The sequence below is a fragment of the Chaetomium strumarium genome, assembly GCF_033439665.1.
Source record: "Chaetomium strumarium strain CBS 333.67 chromosome Unknown B0T15scaffold_4, whole genome shotgun sequence".
NCBI lineage: Eukaryota > Fungi > Ascomycota > Sordariomycetes > Sordariales > Chaetomiaceae > Chaetomium > Chaetomium strumarium.
In genome coordinates, this window is record NW_026944432.1 from 1,416,063 (window position 1) to 1,437,839 (window position 21,777).

Sequence of the window (21,777 nt, forward strand, 5' to 3'; positions counted from 1 at the left end):
ATAAGTAAGGTAACCTCTTTCATCCTCGTCTTTTTCATTGCGATCTGCAGAGCATCCGGGAACGGCGCGATGTTTGGAAGCCCATGTCGACTTCCAGATTCGGATCTCTCTCCGCTGGGATGGAGGGACGAAGAATACCGCTACGCATTGGCCGGTTGGCTGTTTCCCCTCCCATCATCGCCGCCGGAGGCATCGCGGGTCTCACCTAGCAGACCGCCTCACGGAGGACCCAGATAGTGAATCGCTTATATACACATTCCATCTTGACATCTACTGTATAATGCCAACCCACACGGCCTGCCGCAGTGGACGTGCTGGTTGTCGAGGCCAGTCCGGTCGACCAGGGCCAGGATGGCATCCTCGTATCCGGTGCCTATGCGCCTTACCTCTACTTCTGGCCCAACCTGGTCACCGTGCCCCAGCCCGCGCTCAACAACTCCTGAACCACCGAGGCCATCACCTCCCAGGTTGTGGGCGGCGGCAGCACCATCAATCCCATGGTGTTCCTGAGGGGCCACAAGGAGGACTACGACGCCTGGGGTTCGCTTGGTAACGCGGGCTGGAGCTGGCAGAGCATACTCCCTTATTTCCTCAAGGTGCTTGGTTCACCTTTCCTTCTCCCGACAGCCAGTTGACCTCACCGGGCCCAACGTTCAGAGCGAGAACTTCCCCGCGCCATGCCTGGTGAAGCGAACTGGCGGAACGCCGCCAATGAAGTCGGCCTTCCTCCGGTCGAAGATCCCCAGGCGGGATTCAAGCAAGGTAAACCGCGAAGTCGGGTTGCTCCGAGGGTAAATGTGCAATATACTTACCATGGCATCCCCGCGTAGGCGTCTTCTGGCTTCCGCCGGCCCTAGATGCCAACACCATAACCAGGGACTATGCCAAGTTGGGTAACTATGACGGGGTGAAAGGCTCCCGGCCACTAACGCCACATACAACGCCCAGCCTGAGGGGATCCTGAACCAATTCGCGAGCAACGTCGGAGTTGGCACGGTGCACTGGGGCACCTCCGACTCGGCGCTGCTCTACCACCTCAAGCCGCTCAGCCGCGGCACTGTCAACATTAACTCGACCGATCCCCTGGCAAGCCCGCTGATCGACTTCCGCACGGCCACCGACCCGATCGATCTCCAGGTCTACACCACCGTGTTCCGCAAGAACCGCGACCTGTTCGCGGCGCCCGCAATGCAGGCCCTGGGACCAACCGAGGCGGCGCCTTCCGGGGCCCACCTGACCACCGACGAGCCGATCAATCGCGGCCGTGATGCGCAATCAAATCTACCCGACCAATGCCCACCAGTGCTGCACGGCTGCCATGCTGTCAGGCAGCTCGACGATGTCGTCTCCAGCGAGCAGAAGGTCTACGGCATCAGTGGGCTCCGTGTTTGCGGATATCAGCTTCCTGGCCTTTCCAGCTCTCCGGTGCGCCCCAGGCGACCATGTAAGCCGCGGCCGAGAGGGCGAGTCTGCCATTTGGTGGGTTTTGCTGCTGTGGACCTTGACTCCGGGACTAACAAATCCCTTTTCCCAGCTCGCCGACCTCCTCAAGAAAGAGCATTGCCTGGCCAGCGCGTGTTAGAGCTATTCCTCAGATAGACAGACCATGATTGAAGGACAGGGGCGCCATAATGGACAGACGATAGTGTTTCATGGATGTATGGGAAGACCTGATATCGTCTCAGCCAAGAAGAAAATGCGCGGTACAGACGTGCTGCCATTTGACAAGAGTAAAGTCTTCCCTAAATGGGACGTCGTAACCTTGAGCCGCGAGGGATAAGTGGCGAGAAGGGCACAGGTCCGGGTGTCTGGTCTTCGGTGGGCTGGTTCGCGAAGTATTAAGAGCGTCGCAGAGAGTCGACTGACATGCTAACGGTGTCGCCAATACCGCATGAAGAGGATCTCGCGGGTTTGTCGTTCACTAGTCCCAAGTGATGCTTATCGAGCAGTCACATAGACTGCCAAGTTCCTCGCAGCCAAATATATACCATTTGACGCATTTAGCCTAATGTCTGCTCAGACGTACACAATCCCCATGCTCGAAGATCCGAAACGCCCTGAACACCGCGCAGTCCCGTGAATCATGTCTGGTGGCCTGTAGGTGTGTCGCCGGAAGTGCCCGATGAAACGCGGGAAAGGTTCCTAAAGGTAATCGTACAACGAAAAAGGGGAGTGGTATGGCGGTTGCTGGAATAGCGCATGTTGCTGGTTTTGGCAGGGTCTGTCGCTTTTCCCGACTTGCAGCGGTCTTTTCCAAGCTTTATTCTTCACTCCGAATGAGTGACTCGGAAGGCTTGACCCGCTGTGCCCATTCCCTGCAAAATATGTGAGTGACATCTCATGACCAGCACCGCGTGAGCCATCGTCAACTCACGTCCAACTCCCGTCGTACACCTTCCTCTTCTCCGGCGGGCCAAATTGCGCCTCACTGAGAGCCGTCTCGAGAACACAAGCCGTGACACCGGTGCCACAACTGCTGATAATCGGCTTCTCTGGGTCTACTCCCTTTTTCGAAAAGACGTCTCTTAGCTTGTCGGCGGGAAGAAACGCCTTGGTCTCAGGGTCGAGAACCAAGTCAAAGGGGATGTTGATCGAGCCCGGCACATGTCCAGAGGACAGGCCTGGCCTGGGCTCCGGCTCCTTCCCAGACCAACGGCCATATGACCGGGCATCCAAGATTTGCACACCCTCGGCACCTTCTTTCTTGTAATCCTGGGCGACCTCCCGCACTTGCTCGAAGTGTGCCACCTTCTCTTCATCCATCTTTGGAATTGGATATGGGGCGCACTCCACGGTCCACACATTGCCCGACTCGGTCGGAAGCCCCTGTTCGACCCATAGTCTGAAGTTGTTCAAGATATGCACCTTTGGGTGGCCAAAGACCTTCATGGTCCATGCGACTCGCGGAGCGCTAAATATGCCCAGCTCTTGGCTGTCGTAGACCACCACCGTGTCGTCATGACGGATGCCCAACTCGCTCATAGCCTCGGCAAAACTTTTCGGGCTCGGCAGCATGTGTGGGTATGGGCTGCGCTTGTCGATAACCTTGTCGAGATCAAAGAAGCGCGCCTTGGGGATGCGCTTCTCGCGGAAGACCTGGATGCCGGTGCGGCCTTGGGGATCATTGGGGAGGAACCAGGAGGCACAAAGAGGGATCACACGCGGCTCGGACGAAATTGGTGAGGGCGGGCTCTTCTTGAGGGCATCTGCAAGCTCCTGTGGGCTGACCAGGTAGCTGGAGAAGGACCGGCGAACTCCCAACTTGGTGTTGGTGAAGCCGGCCGTGACAGGAGGGGCGGTGCTACGACATAACTGTCGGACGCCACGCGGCGGCAGCGACGTCCGCAGCAGATTAAGGGCCGCGATAAAGGCCATGGCGGAGGTCTAGTTGGCTGATGTGCTCCGAGTAGAAGACTGCCCAGAATCAGATTGGGGTCGAATTGATGCACGCTCCGTAGTTTTAGACAATGCAAGTGCCAGAATCCTGTGGCGACCTCAATTCGACACGGTGCGGGAGCTACAGAAGACCACCTCTGTCCATTGAGTTGGTGTAGAGCCGACGAGGGCCAAGTTGGTTCTTGGTGAGGGGACAAAAGCGGTTGCAGAGAGCAAGTGGAATTCCCGAGAGGCCGGGAGTTTGGACCACCATTACGACACGGCTTTCATGCTGCCATGCCAAGACCAAGGTTGTACTTGGACCACTGGCATTGGATGTACGATACTTCCGTACAGTACTGATAAGGCCACTGCAGGCCGATTAGTATGCTGCAGCTCGGTGGTATCGTTGTTATTTGTCGGTACTGTACCGTACGTGCATACAGAAGTTGCACTTGATGGAACTTACTAAACTAAGGTATTGTATTATACCGGCACCCGACACCAGGCGATGCTCCCCCATCTCCGAACAAGCCTTGACTCCGCCGTTCTACAGTACATATTGACCACTTCTCAGCGAATTCAATGAGGGTCAAAATCACCAAGTGGAATGCCGTCGCAACCTGGCGATGGGACATACCTGACGACGACGTTTGTGGCATATGCCAGGTCCACTTCGACGGGACATGTCCCACGTGCAAATATCCGGGCGATGATTGCCGACTATGTGAGTGCGATGTCGAAAGCCATGGTCATGGGTTTCCGCTGACCACGCTGGGTAGTGTCTGGGAAGTGCGGGCACAACTTCCATATGGTTTGTCACTCCTTGTTGTCGGCCTTCCTCCTCGGCAACTAATTTGTGCCTTCACAGCACTGCATCCTCGAGTGGATAAAACAAGACTCGGCCAAGGGCCAATGTCCCATGTGTCGGCAGAGTAAGGCGCGCTTAGATATCCTCTTCTGGAGCCTTCCCTAATGCGATGACGGCGCAGAATTTGAATGGACTGAGCAGACAAACGAGACCTCCATCGACACTACTCAAGCTGGCGCTGAAGTCTAAGAACGCTTGACCACACCGCGAACGAGCTTTAGCATATCAACACCGGACTTAGAAGTTCGACTACCTACCCCCGTACAGTGTACGCTTGTTGGGATCTCCTGCCTGAATTTACCGGCATGGACTGACGTTGAGTAGGGGTGACTTCTGCGAGTCTCACCTGTCAATACTCCCATGCGTAGATAGGTGTTGGAACGAGAACCTTGCTGCCGTCCATGGGGGCATAGCCGGCGTCGGAGTAGATGGGATATAGTAAGGTGAGGTAGGAGCGCAGTCCGGCCACTGCTTGCACTAAGCATGGAGAGAGGGGGAAGCCTTCTGGGTTACCTTCAGGTTGTTTCATCGTGTGTAGCAGCCACGAATATTATGGCACAATGATGTACGGTTGAGTACCTTACGGATGTCCCAGATGTCCCCAGCCTTAAGCATGTCTTGGGCATACTGGCGTTCAGCAGTATCCGTACACCGTCCGTGCATTAGCTTTTTGTACCCGAAGTCCCGGGCCCTGCTGTCTGAAAAGTGTGGGCAAAATGTGCTTGAATTTGTGGAATTGTTGGTCGGTTGGTTGTAAGAGTTCAGAAATCCAGAGTGTGCATTGCAGCTTCCAACATGTCGCAATTGCCTATGCTGTGGGGTGCCCGATAAGATAAGATAAGGTTGGGGCTGCATCAATGCAACCTGGAACATTGCAGCCCGCAACACCACTTGCAGCATTCGGCAACCATTCTGCTTGCTCGAGGTGCCTGGTTGAGTTCAAACCGGCGGTATTCCTTAGGGCCTCGGACCCATGATTACCATCCCATTCAGCTTGCAGCAAATGGTGCAACATGACGTACTGAGACCGAGATACTCAAAGCGCGCCATCTGCAACTGCACCCCAACGATCATCACCAGATCTGCCATCAACAATCCCTATCCGACATCCTCACTATTCCAAGGTCGCATCGTGTGCAGCGGTGTTTAGCTCCGCAATCTGATTGAACGGGCATGGCTGATCCTGACGTTGATCGCCCCGGCTCCCGGGGATACCACACATCTCCCATCCCCCCAAGTCCGCGCCCCTCGGTAGCTAGTCGGGCCAGCAGGTCAAGTCTGCGACGGGAGCAAGAGCGCCAAGAAGGCCCAGTCCACCCTCGACCAGCTTCGATATCATATTCCCGCCCACATACACCCCAAGCAGTCGCCGCGCCTATTGACGGAAACCCTCGCCCTCCGGCGTCTCATCCGCCATTCCAATCAACCCAGTCGTTGTCGTCGCCCTTTTTCACTCTAATCAACTCCACGTCGCACTCCTCCAACCGGCAGACGGTGCATTATCCGACTGTACAATACGTGTTTGCCGATGATGACCCAGAAATATTGACTGCCGCCTTGGCAGCACACCACCGGGGAGACTACGAGGGAAACGGCGAGGAGGGCGAGCGGAATGGCCCGATTGAACGTGCTATTCTCCTCGACTTGGAACCCACTGCTGATGGTTCCCGCTTTGAAGTAGCGTGGGCTAGCAGTCTGAGCCCCGACTGGGCCGTGACGTCGGCGCGCGTGAGTCGGATGGAGGGCGGTGGCGGGCCAGTCGCGGGGATCGACGACAGTCTGATGCTGAAGATTGAAGGTGTGGGCGTCGAGCCAGCTTCCGGGCCCTTGGGTAAGACGCCGACACCCGAGGCCGATTTGCATGCTTCTATGGCCAGCGCAAGTCGGCAGCAGCCGCCAGCGGCTGCTGAGGAGTATGGGGATTTGCTCCAGGACTTCGAGAAACGCATGGCGACGTTGCGGAAGGTGGTGGAGACCGGTGCCGCAAGACAACGAGCGCTGGCGGAAGGTTCGGCATTGGAAAATGTCGCCGCTCCTCTTCCACCGGGGACTCGCGCCGACGATGCACAGCAGCGCTGAAGACCTTGACAATAAGTCTCTCTGGAGGACTGACTTGGCTATCCTCTACCCTTGATACCGAACCGTGTGCGATCCAGGACAACCGCTACTTTGAGAGGCGTACTTAGGTAATCATCCGCTCAACCACCTTGACTGGTGGTGCATGTATTGTACCGCAGAACGAAGGTCCCGGGCTTGGTTTATGCTGGGGGGAGTTCGTTCCCGGTGTGAGGATACATTTCCGCGCCCAGCCATTGAAGCCCGATTCCATAGCTGGACAGATGGTGGATTCACACAACCTGACAGGCACTTTGGCTTTTTATCCAGGTTTGCAAGACGCAGGCGGAATCCCATGCGTTGGGATCAGGAGACAGTACTAGTAAATGTGCCAGAGGCCGTGCCACTCAAAGGAAACTCGCAATGCGATGTGGATTGTATTACAACGCTTTATATATGAGCACAGAAAATCACAGAAAACTATCTTCCAGGTCCCTTGAACGCCTGGATATCCTTTACCAACGGCACGCTATGCTCGTATATACTCCGCCAGCAGAAAAAAAAGCCAACTTCCGAATCAAATAGCCGGAGCCCTAGACAAGCCGGCCTCCTCAGGTTGGCGAGGAAAACCCGCATCACTGGGGCGGGAACGCCCTTCCGACATGAAGGTTTCCAGACAGATCTAGGCTAACGGGGACGGGCCAGTACCAGCAGCCACATCTCGTCCCTTGAAGCCAACCTCAGCGCCGATCGCAGACGGAACCAAATACGCCGATTTGCATCCGCCTTCATTCCTTGGCAGCGGCGCTTGCAAAAATCAACCCCTAACATCCGCAACGAGCAAAAGGCGACGACCCGTGACGGGCCTGGGTATGCCACACATTGCTTCAATCATCGGAACCCGTAGGGTCAGCGCCTTGCCAGTCGACCACAAAACGCTTCACATGTCCAGGCGCCACTGTCTTGCCTCGTGCCCTGTTGCTGCGTCGCCTTGAGAGACGTAGGCTCGAAGCAATATCGGCATCTGGGGAGCGGGGGTGCTGACCAGCCGGAGTCGGCTCGGTGGCGATGTTGACGGCGCGGCCCGTGTTCATCTGCAGATCGTCCAGGACATTTCGTTGTAGGAGGCCACGCTTCTGAGCACCGGCGTTGCTGTTGTTGTTATTCCCACCGCCCCCGCCCCCGCCGCCGTTTGCGGCGCGGTTAACCATGACATAGGCCACAACGGCAACCACGATGATCACGATAATGAGAACTATGACCACACGTTAGTTCAGCAAGCGTATTCGGCTGGTTCGTACGCAGTGACGCACCGCAGATGCCCAGGCAGATCCACTTTTTCTTTCGTGTCTTCCTCGCTGTCGTAACGGCGACTTCGAGTTCCTCATTCGCCTTGCCCATGTCCTCCGCAGCCTGCTCAGCGTGGGCATCGATCGCATTGACCGTCACTTCCTGCTTCACCAAGAGTTGATTCATGTCATTGAGGAGGTCTAGGAGTTCCATCATACTCCTCTCAATCTGCAGAATTTCCTCATGCCGTCGTTGGACGGCACCGAGCACGCGGGTGGCTTGCTCCGAACGACTGCCCATGACCGCTTGCTGAAAGACTTGAGTATTGCCCGTATCGACGGCTTCGCGGATTTCGGCTTCAGTGGCATCAGGGCGGACAATGCGTAGTTGACGTCCCAACCGGTTGTTTGTCTCCTGGCGGTATACTGCTTCTTGTTTCTGAAACTCCTGAATCGCGTCCCTCAGTCGCCCTTCGGCCCGCTCGACCTGGCGAGCATACATGGGTTGACGGCTTTCTGGTTTCGACTTGATTGTACGAACGCGGTCTGCCAATGCTCGGTATTGGTCCATGATGTCCTGTCGGTACAAATCAAGTCTTCGCTTGGCTTCGGAATCGGCTGAGGTATCCGCATCGGCGAGGCACCGCTTTTGTAAAGCGGGAAGCTCCCCAAGCATCATCTCGACTTTTTGGATCGCATTCTGAACTTCTCTGCATTCACGAAGAACCGCGGGCTCGTTTGCCTGAGGTGAAGCCATTTGCTGCGGCTCAGCTGCTCAACCGTTGCTGGTCAGAGACCGTCCATGTTTTTTCGGCTGGAGCAGACCAACGTCTACTTACTTCCGTATCCCTGTTGGCCAATTGAAGCCATCTCGTGCGCGCCGGCTGCTCGTAGTCCGTGTTAGTATTCGACCTCGTGTTCAGGGGGTTGACAGGTGCCAGCTCACCTCCATACCCGGAAGCATTTTCGTCACCGAACGGATTAGAACTGTACCCCCTATGAGCATGCCCGTTAGCCTGCCGGCCATCGTAGTAGTTTACTTTGCTCGTTCGGCCCGAGCCGGTGAAAGTGGTCGGTAATCGTTGCCTACCTGCCGCCGCTGTTATCACTGTACGGGTTGTATCCGCCGTACTGATACATAGTTAGCGACAAGCTTCTCTCGCACCGAGCTGAAAACCGGGGCCGCTGGAAACACTCACACTCATCCTGAAAGAACAGCGAAGCGCGGGAACACCAGTAGAGGATACTTTGGGAATGCAGAATCTGTGTTAAGGCCTGAATTGTCGGGGTTCCGGGACGGAAAAATGCTGTGCAACACAGAAGTATTTGCACCTAAATCAAGACGTAAAAGTGTGAGAGGAGAACGGAGAACACAAGGCTGGAAAAGAAGTTCAGGAAGAAGTAAATGAACGCGAGCGGGATCCTCAGGAGCCCTGGCCCAATCGAGGTTAGGGCCTTGTGGCGCGGGTACAGGGGGCAGTTCGAGATGCAAATGCTTGCCCAACCGGACAGCTGCCCCTTTCTGCGACTGTTCTGCTGTTGGTATATCGTACCCATATTGCACAGCCAACCGCCCACAGAACGATCTGGCACACGAGCCGTTCGTCCACTCGCGATTGTCCTACCTAATCGAGCTCCGAGACTAAAGAGAAACACTCGGCTGGGTCTGGAAGCCTTGGGTCTTTGAAGGGGTCCAAGTCGATTGGCCGGCAACTCTTTAGCTTGATGTACCTACATACAGGCAGGTGGACCTTTCACACAGAAAGACGGGTCCCTCGACCGGCTCCAGGGACCCTGGCTTGGCGGGCAACCGGCTTCAGGCAGAGTTCGGATCAGGCCCAGCAACAAAAAGCCGTTTCAGAACGAGGATCTTCAGGCACATCCACCGGGGTCAAACCACACGTGCGACAAAGGACAATCGCGCTGTGTATTGGCCTCCATTGAAGGACTGGGTCAACTTCCAAAACGTTTCGCAGCCTAGCCATATACGTACTGCTAGATATATCACAGGAGTAGGTTACCTTCTCTACCCAGGTGCCTTACACCTGATAGGGGCTGGATTATCAATGTGGCTTGCCCAAGATCGGCCTGCTTCGCGAGGATTCGCCTTCTGTGGTACTGTGTACACTGTACATACAATACCTACCTTCGCTGGTATGTATGTACTGTACTATGTACTTCGCTGTGTACTAAATCTTCAGCTTCGGGCTGGAGACTTTTGCGGCCACGGTAACGCATAAATACCTGTAGGTAGTATTCCGTACACACGGTATCTATCGCTGTGTATGTAGCAGGAATCCCGCAAGAGCATCTTCTTCAGTTGACTCGAGTACCGAGGTCATCGTCCGCATCGAGTCTTCTGATCCAAGGCCATCGATATTGCTGTTATCATGCCCTGGGCTCTACTTGGGCAAATGCGCTGTCTCTATCAGTATCCGCAATCCATATTCACCTAATAGTGGATTGCAGAGCAGCGACGTCTAGCTCAAACATCGAATAGCCTGTCATCCATTTCCCGATGCATCTGACTTTCGTCTAGAATGCAACCTACCACCGCGTCAGAAACATCACCCCTCATGACCTGCCCAACCGGCACTACGTCGCCGTCGCAAGGTCACCACCGTGGTATGTTTATGCCCCGGCAAATGCGACTCTCAGATGATAGCATAGGCCGATGCATAGCTCACACTGGAGTCCAAGGCTTCCTTGACCAGACTGCTCCTCTGATACTGGACGAACTTGAACTTGCCTTTACCCTCCTCCAACCCCTCCTTTTGCAGCTCTTCCAACGCCGCCATGGTAACTCCGATGGGATGTCTCCCGCAGACGGTGTTTTGAGTCTCTTGGACGACCTTGTAGAACCGACTGTGTGCGCCATGCTCGACCGCATCCATGGCCATCTGGTCCAGCGCCTTGATGACCTCGTGGATCTCTGGGCTCTCGGGATTGTCGGCCACATCGTTCCAATCCAGCGGGGCTTGTAGGTCTCGCTTATGCCTCGGGGCATCCAAATTACGGATCACGCCTTCGCGGAAGACGGGTCGGTAGCTGAACCGTGGTCCCCAATGGCAAAAGTCGGACGAGACTACCCACGCAGTTTCCGGGTCCTTCAGGTACCGCGAGAGGAGCTTCCCAAAGGATTTCTCCTCTTCTTCAGATCCATCACCCACGAGGATAGGGACGATGGACGGGTAGCTACTGCTGTCGTGGCCAAAGGTTTGCTCGAGCCTTTTCCACAGGTACGGAATATGCATCTCAAGAGAATGCTCGTCTACGTCACGTCTCGGCGGCATGTTGGAGAACCGGCCAGTCTGCCTCAGCTCGGATATGGTGGCCTTGTCGACAACGAAGTCTCCAAATGGGGTTTCATATTTGTCAAACGTCGTGAGAGCACATCCGCGTAAGTAGTAAGTGTGAGACGGGCCGAGGATGAAGACCCGTTTCGCGGACCTAAGATCAAGCGACTTATACGCCCAGGCAGCACAAGGCCCAGAGTACGTGTAACCGGCATGTCTGTCCCCAAGATCAGAAGGTGGATCGTGGGGTTGACAAGGGAGTGATGGTTTGACCTACGGAGCGATTATCACCCTTGCACCAGGAATCGGAAGGTCGCTGCCGTCCAGGGTGGCCGGAACGTGACCCAGGAACTTTTCGAGCTGCGATGAGAGCTCATTCGGATCGTCCTCATACCAAGAGCCGGCGTGGCTAGCCTCCCGTGTTCCCATCTTGGTTGTGCAAAGAATTGCCCAGGGAATTGCGCACTTTAACGTAGGACAGTCAGCCAATCAAGGTTGGAATGGAAGCGGTGCTCAAGTCTGTCGATGAGAGGACCTGAGTTGGTTTGGAGGGTGAAGAGTCAGGTTCCCATCCAGGTGAAGGCGGGGCATTAGCTAACGTGGGCTCTCCGGCACCCGGCCCCGCACCTCGTTGATCTACGGTAGGTACGTTGGTCAGGTGTGACGTCGTTGCCCAATACAGCTGAGAACCGCATCCAATCTAGCATGCAAAATACCCTAACGACTCCTTTGCAGCGCGGGAGCTGCGAAAAAAGAGTAGATTGAGACAAAGCATATCTCTAGATGGACAGAGTCCTTGGAGGCAAACCCCACGCGATGCGTCCCTGCGCTGCCGCGACTGTAATACACACCCCTCCTTGTTGGTAACCAAGCATACTGAGTCCAACTCCCATGCCAACCCGCCGCCCCAACTAGCTCCAAAAAACAATATTCCAACAGCACCTGAAATCCCCCTATCCACCCAGCCTAGAAACCTTCGTGACACCTTTGACCTCAGCGCACAAGTACTACAAGTGCCTTGCCATCCAACTATTCCCGCCCACTCGTCCCTTAGGCCCGACACAGACTAGGCATTGCCGATGCTCGCCGAGATTGCTCACAGAGCAGCTAAAACAAACTGTCTTCCCGCACGCAACGCAAGTGTGATCTTCCACGCCCAGCCCATAACCGTCAATGTCCATCATCACAACATCGTTGTCGCCAGTGCCTAGCCCGGTGCCGCAGTCCTCGCAGTTCGTCGGTGTGCCTGGGGGTGTCAGGGTTGGAGATGGAGGCGCCATGGCGGATGAGGCAGGAGAGGATGTCAACGAGTCTGTTGAGGTCGCCGGCACAGGGAGGTTCCAGAAACTGTGCAGTGAACGCTGCTGGCCGCGGCGGCGGATTTGCGTATGAGCTTCAGTGGGAGCTTGAGTGCCTGTTATCCTTGGGGACCGTGGCGGCTGAACGCAATGCGGTTCGTGGTCTCGACGCTGCGCGGAGTAGAGAACATCTAGGGTATGTTCTGCGGGCAATCAGGCGCGTGAGCGAGGTACGACAGGTGAGGTCTGAGTCTGGGTTGCCATACGATATACCTCTGATTCTGACGGCCTATTATCGCGGAACCGCTTCATGGTGCGAATTGGTAGATGCGATGGCGTGGGCAATCGCGGGACGAAGAAACCGCGCCTAGCCGTGTCCATTGCTGACATGGCATCAAAGCTGAAGCGGCTGCTGCTTAGCGATTGTGTCGACGAAAAGACTGCAAGCTCGGATTCCGATCTTTTGCGCTTGAGGCACATTTCGAAACTGGCAGCGCAGGGCGATTGTACTAGCAATGTTGGGACGGGTACCGCGATGGCCGAGGGCTTTGATAGCGAGTTCCTAGGTCAGTTGAATGATGATCAGGGGAGATGGGTCACCCGAGACGAAGGTACAGCTACACAACGATTGAAGAAACACGGCATATACACTCGGGACAGACCAACGGTGAGGAACCCGCGACGCACCCGCCAAAAGACGCGAAACAATTAAAGTCCTGGTTCGTTGCATTCGCGTAATGCTACCTAAGAGGTACCTACTCAGATAAGCTCCATTGGCTTAGTAACCTAGCTTCGGCATCCCGTGACTTGGCGCAGTCCACGTGGGGATCCAACACGATACGCGAGACAACGACGCGTTGGCGCAACGTCGTGAGTTGACAGCTTCAACTACAAAGTTCAGCCTTGCTGCGTGTGATCTAGTTGCTATATTGTCATGATTTCCAGGCTTACCTTTCGATCACGTCGCAGAATATGCCGGATACGCCTGCGGAAATGACCCCAGAGGCGCAAGCGGTGCTGGACGAGAAGTCGTCCACTCAGAAAGATGGAGCCAGCGGCAACTTGGCTGATCATGCCTCACTGAAATACTCTCTGTTGGGTCCATCCCTGACAAAGGCAGGCCAGGACTCGGTTGATCAGGCCAAGGCACGATGCTCTTCTACCATAGCGCAACCCGACCTCGCCTGTTTCCATGCTAACAGGAACGCTCGCGCACCCTTGCAGGTATCCGAAATCATCTACAACGCTTCAAAGGGCTCCAAATTTTTCAACCATGAGGAGGCGCGGGACAAGTCTCTAACTGCGAAAATCGACAGCATCCTCGCCAAGAAGCGCCGCCTGGAGACGCAGGATCTCTCACGGGAGCTCCGGGCAGCGGATACCTTGCTCGCGCAGCTTGAGCTCTCCCGCGACCTGACACAGCACATTGTGCACATTGACTGCGATGCCTTCTATGCCGCAGTCGAGCAGCTGGACCGGCCTGAACTAAAGGACCTCCCGTTTGCGGTGGGCGGTGGCGTTCTCACCACCTGTAATTATATCGCTCGCACCTTCGGATGCCGCAGCGGTATGGCCAGCTTCGTAGCCAGGCAGCTCTGCCCTGAGCTGATTGTCCTTCCCCTCAACTTCGACAAGTACAATGCGAAGGCAGCCGAAGTACGGGAGATCCTAGCCGATTACGACCCAAGATTCGAAAGTGCCAGTATCGACGAGGCTTACCTGAACATCACCGAATACTGTGCCAACCACGACATGGAGCCTGCCGACGTGGTCTCGCAGATGAGGAGGGAGATACACGAAAAGACGCTTATCACTGTGTCCGCAGGCATCGCCGCGAATGCACGCCTCGCCAAGATCTGCTCCAACATGAACAAGCCCAACGGGCAGTTCGTCTTGCCGCGCGAACGAACCGCCATCATGGCCTTCATGCGAGACCTCCCTTGCCGCAAGGTTAACGGCGTGGGGCGGGTGCTGGAGCGCGAACTGGCATCTGTCGGCATCAAGACGTGCGGCGATATATACACTCAACGGCATTATCTGGATCAGCTGTTCGGCCACAAGACGTATGAGTTCCTCCTCCGCTGCTATCTCGGCCTAGGGCGCACGAATATACAACCTGCTGAGGAGTACGAACGCAAGAGCGTCGGCACCGAGAGCACGTTCCGCGACATGGGCGATCCCATTCAACTGCGCGAAAAGCTGAGGCGGACGGCGGAGGAGCTGGAGTCAGACATGCGCAAGGCTGAGTGCAAGGGCCGCACACTCTGCTTGAAGGTGAAGTTGCATACGTTCGAGGCTCTGACGCGCCAGGTCGTTCTTCCGAGGGCCATACACCTTGCGGATGACTTGTACAACTACGCGTTGCCCATGCTGACAAAGCTGGAGCAAGAGATGCCTGGATTGAAACTGCGCTTGATGGGCCTGAGGTGCACCCATCTCGTGAGCACCAAAAAACCAGATACGCTGGCCTTCTTTGGGTTGAGGCCGCAAAGATCCACATCCACTGAATCGGCAGAGGCCGACAGTGCATGGAACCACGAGTTTCGGGGAGAAACGAAGCTTGATCATGACACAGCTCCCGCCGAAGTCTCCGGGAACGCACCCCATCACGGTCATGGGAAAGAGATTGTTCCCAATCCAAAACGGGAGCGCTCAGCGACGGTGGAGGATAAACCGTGGGACTGTCCCGTGTGCGCCAGGCCACAGCCTGCGGACGAAAAACAGTTCAATGAACATATCGACTTGTGTCTGTCCCGGCAAGCCATCCGAGACACTGTTCAGCAAGACGCCATGAAGCAGCAGCGACAAGTCGAGAAGGGCGCCCCGGATACAAAGAAGGCCAGGGAAAAGAAGAGGGTACGGGAACCGGCACACGTAGATCCCAGGCAGAAGAGGCTGTGTTTTGGGTGAAGTGATTCGACAGCAGCCCCTTGCCGCAAAGTATACCATTCTTTAAGCACAAATCGATATCTATCGTCAAACAACATCTCGATGCCATCCCATCCATACCTTTTTATCGCACTAGTGGTCCTCCCGTTTCTCTAGCTAGTAGTGGAAAGCAGAAAGCAGCACAACCTTTTTACCGATTGCCACCTGCATGTCGCCTAGACATCAACACTGGTCCGACGGTGCGTCAGGCTCCTCCGAATACGGTGGTCCTCCTCCTCCTCGTCGTGCAATGCCTCTCCCGGTAAGCGCACAGCTCGGTCTAAGGCCACAGGAAGGCCACGGTGGCGACCGCGGAGCATGACGACGCAGAGGACCAGCTTGGAAGCAGTAGGCCAAGAGCCGCAGAAGCTGAAGGCGTCATAGGGTACGCCGACGCTAATGCCGACGCAGCCGTACGCCGAGACAACCTCGAACATCACGTTGAACACGCTGAAGTTGACGGGATCGGCGAGGAAGTTGCTCGTGTTGATCGTAGCGATGACGAGTACGGCGAGCACAAGCCACCAGATATCGTGAGCCAGCTGCCCGTGTATCTGCTGGCTGATGAAGCTGATGTTGGACTCCGGGCTCTGCTTTGACGGAGGCGCTCTCGCCCCCACGCCTTGCAGGGTCAGTGTCCGACTAACAGCTCGCCCGAAGATCGCTGCGATGCCGCCATCTCCGCGTCGTCGGTCCGGGACCGACCGAGGGGTGGCCGTTTCGGGATCCACGTCGGCAACTTCGTCTTCCGCGTAGATGCCGAGCGAGCGCTCCTCGTACACATTGGAGTGCCGCATGGTGATGACGACAGGGTACACCGAGATGTACATCATGACTACATACAGCACTTGCAGCCCGATGTACATCGACGGGATCGACACGACATAGAATCCTCCCGAACGCACAGCTAGAGCGGCAATCAGTATGCGATCTGTTTTGGCAGGGGTGGGGGGAGACGGCAACCTACCTAGCGCCTGAAACAGCCCATCCAAGACGCGAGAACCACGCGGGATGCTGTCCATCGACGGGTTGCCGAGGTTGAGGAGTTCGAACGCCGCCCAATCAACCGAGTTCAGGAGGATGAGCATGAAAAGCAGCCACCAAGTGGGACGGGCGGGGAAGAGGTTCGTATACACGCGGCGGGGGTATTGAAGAATGAACTTGAAGGTGTCTTTGAGCCCCGAGTACCCGTCCCGATTCGTACCAGGCGTTGGGAATTTCGAAAGAGACCAGATAATGAGCCTCAGGAAGATCGGGTACGCCGTATTGCCCGCCAGGATCATCAGACCCATCGTGATGAGCACAAGGTATGAGTTCTGGAAGGGTATCATGTTGGCATCCAGCAAGGACATGCCCGAGTTGTTGAAGGCGGATACGCCGTTGAAGATGCCTAACCACCAGGGGTGGATACCATTCCTGAGTGGCGGCTCCGGCTGGTTGTTGTTGATCCAAGCACCCAGCACAAGGCAACCAAGGAGCTGCCACAGAACGAAGTATAGCGGCACAATGACGGACAGAACTCGGATTGCTCGGTATTCACAACCGCCAAGATGCTCCCGCTCTTCGACCGTGAGGCCATGAAACTGAGCGTTCCTCCCGCCCGATCTATGCGCGAGAAACTGACGCATACCGAACTGGTACTTCTCATATGGGGAGGGATGGTCTTCTTTAGCCCCGGCGTTTCTCCGACTCAGTTGGTTCTCGGAGCGGTGCTGGGCGGCGGTGGAAACAGCGTCGGCGGCACGGGGGGTGTCAACAAAGATAATGCGGGCGGGGCTTAGAGGTCTCTCTTGTTGAGCTGCAGCCGCGGCCATCGTCGGGTTAGTAACACCGGCGACGAGAGCACCCGCAGGCTCAATCCGGTCGGCAGCGGGCTGGGGAGCCGAGGGGATATCCATTTGCTCCGTCCGCTCGTCTCCTCGGAGGGTCGGAGGATTCTGGGGCAGGGCCGCCGTGGAGGCCTTCCGGAGTGAAAGGAATCGCTGCAACCTAGGGAGGCTGACTGCGCTCCCAGGCCGACTTGCCCTGCGCATCCGCTCGGCACGGACAATGTCTTGGAAGCGCTGCTCAAAGGCGCGCTTGCGAGCCACCACAGTCCAGATGGAGACCCATATGGAACTCCCCAGAATTATGAGGAGAAATAGTATCGTCTGCTGCCATGTTGTCATCCGGCTCAGATTGACCGTGTTAAGCCCTGCCTCGGTCATGGCGCTGACGACTAGGAACAGGCTGTCCGTGTAGCTGATACTGCGAGGAGGGTCGGACGAGCCCCAGAAAATAACCGATGCGACTAGGCATACCACGATAAAGTATGCATAGTGAATTGTGATGAAATTCAAGGGTGGAAGCCACGCCCGGGTTGGCAAATGCGTCGAGGCATCTTGTGAGTGTCCATCATCGCGATCGTGATGCCATCCGCGCATCCTTGACAAGGGCGTAGGTGGGAGGAAGACGTGAAGTGGAGTTGAGCGCCGCACGACGGCAAGAAACGTGCTGCTAGTGAGACGCTCCGTGCAGGATAAGTGACTGCATGTTTTTGACCAAGGGGCATAACGTTGTTGTTGTTGTTTTCGAGGCAGTGGAGCTGTTGGGATGAGAGATGCCGGTTGATACGGTAAATCCGAGGTGTGAGACTATGGAGGGTCCGGGCCAAACTCACTTAGAAGCTCGGACGGATTTGAGCAAGGGTTGTCCAACACCACTCACACCCATACCGTACCGGAAGGGGTGGGCTTTAGGAAACCGTCGCTCAACACGCATCGCGATTTTCCTGCTGGCTTTTACTAGTAGTTGACGCACAGCCAAGAATACCTGGTAGTCTTGGCGAACGTTTAGGCAGAGGAACGTTTAAACGCAGTTTCGAACTGTGAATAAACCGTTCTTCAACTCCACTTAGACGTACTTCCCTTGCGTTGAGCAATGATCGAGATTTATTTCAACGTCCACGTAAACGTTTGCTAGACCCCGCCCTTTCCTCTAAAGTATTTGCATTCTCCGAATTGAGACCAAGTATGGGAGTGGAGAACATCAAACAAGAGGTGTAGAAGTAGTGCAGTTACAATATTTCGCATATGTCCTCTCCTTGTGCGTATAAGGCTAGAAAAAAAAACGAAGAAAAACCCAGAATATCGTCTACTTGTAGTTCCTGATCCTAGTGGTCACACCCTTGTCGTCCTCTTCTATACGGGAATCAATCGCAGCTTCCACCCGTGACTAGAATGAGAACTACCTAGTGGGACTGCACAGGGCGAGCTCGCGAGGCTTGGATACGACACGAAAGAATATCAAGCAAACTAACCGACAAAGATATAATCGGGCTAGCCGATGCACTTGAGGATTGTGATCAGGAGGTACATAGTAGGTACCTGTATTGACTAGGAGGCTCTGTTTGGCGGTACAGGAGTCTCTTGGACGAGTAGGCTGGCCCCTGCTAGTGACGAAGTCCAACGCTACAGATAGCAGGTCCCTCAACGAGTCCTGGCCCTCAAGCTCGGAATTCAGCCTCAGAGCTCGTTGTGCTCTTGTACATCGTCGGTGTCGGCAACCACCGTCTTCACCGCCTCGGCCGCTCCACTGACCGCGCCCACCACCTTTTCGGCTACCTTCTGGCTTGCCGAAGACGCCGGGCCGTCGGTGGACCCGGCGCTGGATTTGGTGACGATTGACTCCGGCTTGGGCACACCATTGATTCCCATCAACTCAGTCTCGAAAACTGCCCAGCGACAAATGTCAGTTAGTCCAGGGAGTGAGAAACGCGAGCAAGGGCAGATCGCAAAGGTCGTACCCAAAGTAGAGCCGGCGGGAATGGGCCCAACACTCCGATCTCCGTAACCGTAACTCGGGGCAATTGTCAACGTCCGTTTCTCGCCAATGCACATGTCCAGCAAACCCTCGTCCCACCTGCTTCTGTCAGAATCAATGCAAGAGTGTTATGGGGTCACAGGTCTTGGGAGTTTACCCCTTGATCACCATACCCGCTCCCAGCTTGAAACTGAAGGGCGTCCCGCGATCGTAGCCTGGTGTAGTCACGCAAGTCAGCGTCTATTCAGCGCCCGCATTCGGGATCCACAGAAGGGTAAAGGGGCGTGTCGCGATGCCGAGGACTCACTCGCATCGAATTTCTGGCCATTGGATTGGAGTGTGCCCCGGTAATGGACATTGATGGTGTCTCCTTTCTGTGTTTTCCGTTCGCACTCCACAGGAAGCGTGACATCAATCTTCAACTCATCTGAGGCCAGGGCGCCAGCAGCCACCGAGGCAAGCAGAGAAAGCGACAGCAGGACGCGTTGCATGTTGGGCGAGGGCGGGGTCTGGCGAGAGACAGGCACGAGGCTGGGAAATTCGGATTGGGGCTGTCGGAAGTGCCGGGCAACAGGCAGTTAACAAAAGGCCGGTTCAAGGCGCGTGGTTGTCGGAGGGCAGAAAGCGATACAGCCAGATATCACCTAACATTAACTACCTTAGGTAGATACCTGTAATCCGTACATCTGTACACTATACATCTTGCCCAGTTGTGGAAGCGCCGATGAAATGAGGCCCACTGCGCTAGTTCTTATTTATTAGGGTCGGGCACTGTGTGGTTTTCCCCCCTGGGCCCAATGCACGCCAAGGCGAGCGGGTACATAATTCTGCAAGCATGCACAATTACGTTATGTAAGGTACATACGGATATTATGTACCTAGTGAACTTCCCGGCGACGAACCAGTGGGACCTACCTTACCTTTGCAAGAACTCGCTGACCTATTGACGAGTGATCCTTGCGTAGGTGAGCTCGCGATGGAAGTCGGGGGAGTTCCTGGCTGATATCATCCCGAGATCGAAGTTTGACAGTTGCCCTACTCGTTCTTCAGGCCCCCAACTGCCCAGGTGCCTGACGCTGTTGAAGTGAGTCACGAGATTATCCTGGTCGTCTTCAGCCACACAATAACAAAGGAACCGCCCAGCTTCAAGTCCAGACGTCTGGATCTTAAGGCAGCAACAAGCCGGCGAAATAGTCGGCCCCCCTAGGACTCAGCACTTGGAGGCCTGTGTGCTTCGGTCACAGGCCATGATTTTGCTTGCCCGTGTCATTTCTAGACCGAAAAAAGGAGAGGGCTGTGTTTCTGCCCGGGCCACTATCATTGCACAATGGGTATGGCATTCACCGTCGCCACTGCGACACTTGTACCCGAGCTTGATTCTGCGTTATCGCCCGCAGATGCCCTTGTTCGCTAAGTGAGGACGAAACGCTTGGGCAAGCAAGGACGCTTTTGCAAACCGGCAGTGTATCTCACCTCAATTGTCCACTGGACCCCAGACACCCTGAAATGTTGCAAGACTGACCGATCACCGAGGACCTTTGACTCATTGGATTCGCTCCACTCCTGCGTTTCCTGGCCAAAAAGGACAAGAAAGCAAGGCATCACTGGGGGCTCCGCGGTCTGCCTAGTGAATTCACCGAGAATTGCCTTCGCAACAAGTTTGCCTCGCCTTGAGGTCGAGAGATCGGCCGAGATGCCAGCAGTGAGAAACAGAGAATAGCTAGCATGGTCGCCGTCAGTATACATATAAATACTCCCTTCCGTCCCCTACGGTGTTCGTGCCTACTGTGTCTCTCACCCAATTACGCAAGGTTGCCCCCCGCGCCTTCTACCACAGCTACCAGAGCCCTTTCCCCCGTCCCTGCCTCGGCTCAGAATGACCTCGCGTCACAGCTCCGGCATTGTCCTCGTTCAGTCCGGCAGCCGTCTCTCCTCTCCTTCTCCTTCTCCTTGGCTCTCCTCCGGGAGGAATCCCTTCTCAATGGACTCTACGGGCTCGTCTCGCTCTTCGAACGAAGCACAATACCGTTCCGGCGCTGCAGGTTGGCCCTTTCCCGCCCGCCAATATTCCCGTTCTCAGGCGACTAACAGCTTCATAGCTGGGTCGGACTATTACAAGCGAGCCAAGGACGTCCCGAACCCCCGTGGTGGACGTGGCACTGTGGTTGTCCATCACAATTGTCCCAACCCCGACCGGGACGAGCCCAGGTCTTCAGACTACCCCTTCTCTGGTGGCTCCTCCAGCAGGAAGGCATAGCCTGGAGGATGGTTGCTTTTGAACTGCATCACGGGCGGCTTATTCGGACTCCTTTTTCATGTTGTGTCAACACTGGCGTTGTGTTAGTTAGTAGCTCTTGGCGTTTAAGGATAGATGGGATTACAGGGCAGATAGAAACCAGCAACGGCGGGGTTGGTTCATGGGCGTTTCTTTTCGGTTTCGCGGGCAGGTACTTGGATGCCATCATTTTATGGGTGGCTGTATGTCCGGTTAGCACATGAGGGACCGTGGTGGCAAGCTTGGAAGTCCCACACAATTGATCTTTAAAAAAGAGTTTGCATCTGAAATCTGCCAAAGTGCATATAGTCCCGTGGTTACAGTTGTGCCGGTATTGTTGCGTATTCCCGCTATCCGTCATTCCGGTGTCACAGGATGTCGGCCTGCGCTTGGTATCAACCGTACGGGAGCTCGAGAGACATTCCCCTGCGTCATGTCTTGGAATCGGACGACTTACTTAAGCCGCATCGTTGCAGCTCCAGTTCATGCATGGCGTGCACAAATCGTTACTGGACGACAGTTCCGGATTCAGTTTATTGACAGGCTGAAATAGGACTGATCCCGAGCCCTATTATGGATATGCCACAAT

The 21,777-nt window shown here is 55.5% G+C and overlaps 10 protein-coding genes across 10 annotated transcripts; 5 read left to right on the plus strand and 5 right to left on the minus strand.

Moving 5' to 3' along the window:
* Nucleotides 1-69: 69 nt before the first annotated feature.
* Nucleotides 70-1,780, plus strand: B0T15DRAFT_511368 (putative glucose-methanol-choline oxidoreductase; the record flags this gene model as incomplete). The annotated part of the gene is made up of 6 exons (XM_062867907.1): nucleotides 70-154; nucleotides 307-407; nucleotides 468-596; nucleotides 628-791; nucleotides 915-1,444; nucleotides 1,686-1,780. The coding sequence occupies 6 exons, from the start codon at nucleotides 70-72 to the stop codon at nucleotides 1,778-1,780; spliced, it is 1,104 nt and encodes a 367-aa protein (XP_062721235.1).
* A 480-nt stretch (nucleotides 1,781-2,260) lies between these two features.
* Nucleotides 2,261-3,375, minus strand: B0T15DRAFT_485069 (Rhodanese-like domain-containing protein; the record flags this gene model as incomplete). Its single annotated transcript, XM_062866273.1, has 2 exons — nucleotides 2,261-2,315; nucleotides 2,375-3,375. 2 exons carry the CDS (start codon nucleotides 3,373-3,375, stop codon nucleotides 2,261-2,263), a joined length of 1,056 nt encoding a protein of 351 aa, XP_062721236.1.
* Nucleotides 3,376-3,829: 454 nt separating this feature from the next.
* Nucleotides 3,830-4,631, plus strand: B0T15DRAFT_197611 (anaphase-promoting complex subunit 11). Its single transcript, XM_062862537.1, has 6 exons — nucleotides 3,830-3,853; nucleotides 3,953-4,102; nucleotides 4,158-4,189; nucleotides 4,247-4,310; nucleotides 4,368-4,514; nucleotides 4,571-4,631. The coding sequence occupies exons 2-5, from the start codon at nucleotides 3,961-3,963 to the stop codon at nucleotides 4,433-4,435; spliced, it is 306 nt and encodes a 101-aa protein (XP_062721237.1). The 5' UTR covers nucleotides 3,830-3,853; nucleotides 3,953-3,960; the 3' UTR covers nucleotides 4,436-4,514; nucleotides 4,571-4,631.
* A 500-nt stretch (nucleotides 4,632-5,131) lies between these two features.
* B0T15DRAFT_532296 (uncharacterized protein) lies at nucleotides 5,132-6,794 on the plus strand. The gene has a single exon (XM_062869306.1). The coding sequence runs from the start codon at nucleotides 5,420-5,422 to the stop codon at nucleotides 6,323-6,325; it is 906 nt and encodes a 301-aa protein (XP_062721238.1). The 5' UTR covers nucleotides 5,132-5,419; the 3' UTR covers nucleotides 6,326-6,794.
* A 129-nt stretch (nucleotides 6,795-6,923) lies between these two features.
* On the minus strand, nucleotides 6,924-8,715 carry B0T15DRAFT_197605 (t-SNARE). Its single transcript, XM_062862536.1, has 4 exons — nucleotides 8,681-8,715; nucleotides 8,537-8,586; nucleotides 7,615-8,474; nucleotides 6,924-7,556 (listed from the first exon to the last, which is right to left on the minus strand). The coding sequence occupies exons 3-4, from the start codon at nucleotides 8,345-8,347 to the stop codon at nucleotides 7,189-7,191; spliced, it is 1,101 nt and encodes a 366-aa protein (XP_062721239.1). The 5' UTR covers nucleotides 8,348-8,474; nucleotides 8,537-8,586; nucleotides 8,681-8,715; the 3' UTR covers nucleotides 6,924-7,188.
* Nucleotides 8,716-9,767: 1,052 nt separating this feature from the next.
* On the minus strand, nucleotides 9,768-11,432 carry B0T15DRAFT_415976 (MEMO1 family). The gene is made up of 2 exons (XM_062865464.1): nucleotides 11,164-11,432; nucleotides 9,768-11,103 (listed from the first exon to the last, which is right to left on the minus strand). Exons 1-2 carry the CDS (start codon nucleotides 11,313-11,315, stop codon nucleotides 10,245-10,247), a joined length of 1,011 nt encoding a protein of 336 aa, XP_062721240.1. The 5' UTR covers nucleotides 11,316-11,432; the 3' UTR covers nucleotides 9,768-10,244.
* B0T15DRAFT_434322 (uncharacterized protein) lies at nucleotides 11,433-12,908 on the minus strand. Its single transcript, XM_062865796.1, has 2 exons — nucleotides 12,451-12,908; nucleotides 11,433-12,387 (listed from the first exon to the last, which is right to left on the minus strand). Exons 1-2 carry the CDS (start codon nucleotides 12,662-12,664, stop codon nucleotides 11,894-11,896), a joined length of 708 nt encoding a protein of 235 aa, XP_062721241.1. The 5' UTR covers nucleotides 12,665-12,908; the 3' UTR covers nucleotides 11,433-11,893.
* A 269-nt stretch (nucleotides 12,909-13,177) lies between these two features.
* On the plus strand, nucleotides 13,178-15,094 carry B0T15DRAFT_396338 (uncharacterized protein; the record flags this gene model as incomplete). The annotated part of the gene is made up of 2 exons (XM_062864832.1): nucleotides 13,178-13,315; nucleotides 13,409-15,094. The coding sequence occupies 2 exons, from the start codon at nucleotides 13,178-13,180 to the stop codon at nucleotides 15,092-15,094; spliced, it is 1,824 nt and encodes a 607-aa protein (XP_062721242.1).
* Nucleotides 15,095-15,288: 194 nt separating this feature from the next.
* On the minus strand, nucleotides 15,289-19,404 carry B0T15DRAFT_398543 (cation transport protein-domain-containing protein; the record flags this gene model as incomplete). Its single annotated transcript, XM_062864958.1, has 6 exons — nucleotides 15,289-15,947; nucleotides 16,080-17,619; nucleotides 18,640-18,824; nucleotides 18,897-19,012; nucleotides 19,071-19,128; nucleotides 19,221-19,404. 6 exons carry the CDS (start codon nucleotides 19,402-19,404, stop codon nucleotides 15,289-15,291), a joined length of 2,742 nt encoding a protein of 913 aa, XP_062721243.1.
* A 1,081-nt stretch (nucleotides 19,405-20,485) lies between these two features.
* Nucleotides 20,486-21,651, plus strand: B0T15DRAFT_197836 (uncharacterized protein). Its single transcript, XM_062862539.1, has 2 exons — nucleotides 20,486-20,955; nucleotides 21,013-21,651. The coding sequence occupies exons 1-2, from the start codon at nucleotides 20,639-20,641 to the stop codon at nucleotides 21,410-21,412; spliced, it is 717 nt and encodes a 238-aa protein (XP_062721244.1). The 5' UTR covers nucleotides 20,486-20,638; the 3' UTR covers nucleotides 21,413-21,651.
* Nucleotides 21,652-21,777: the final 126 nt, after the last annotated feature.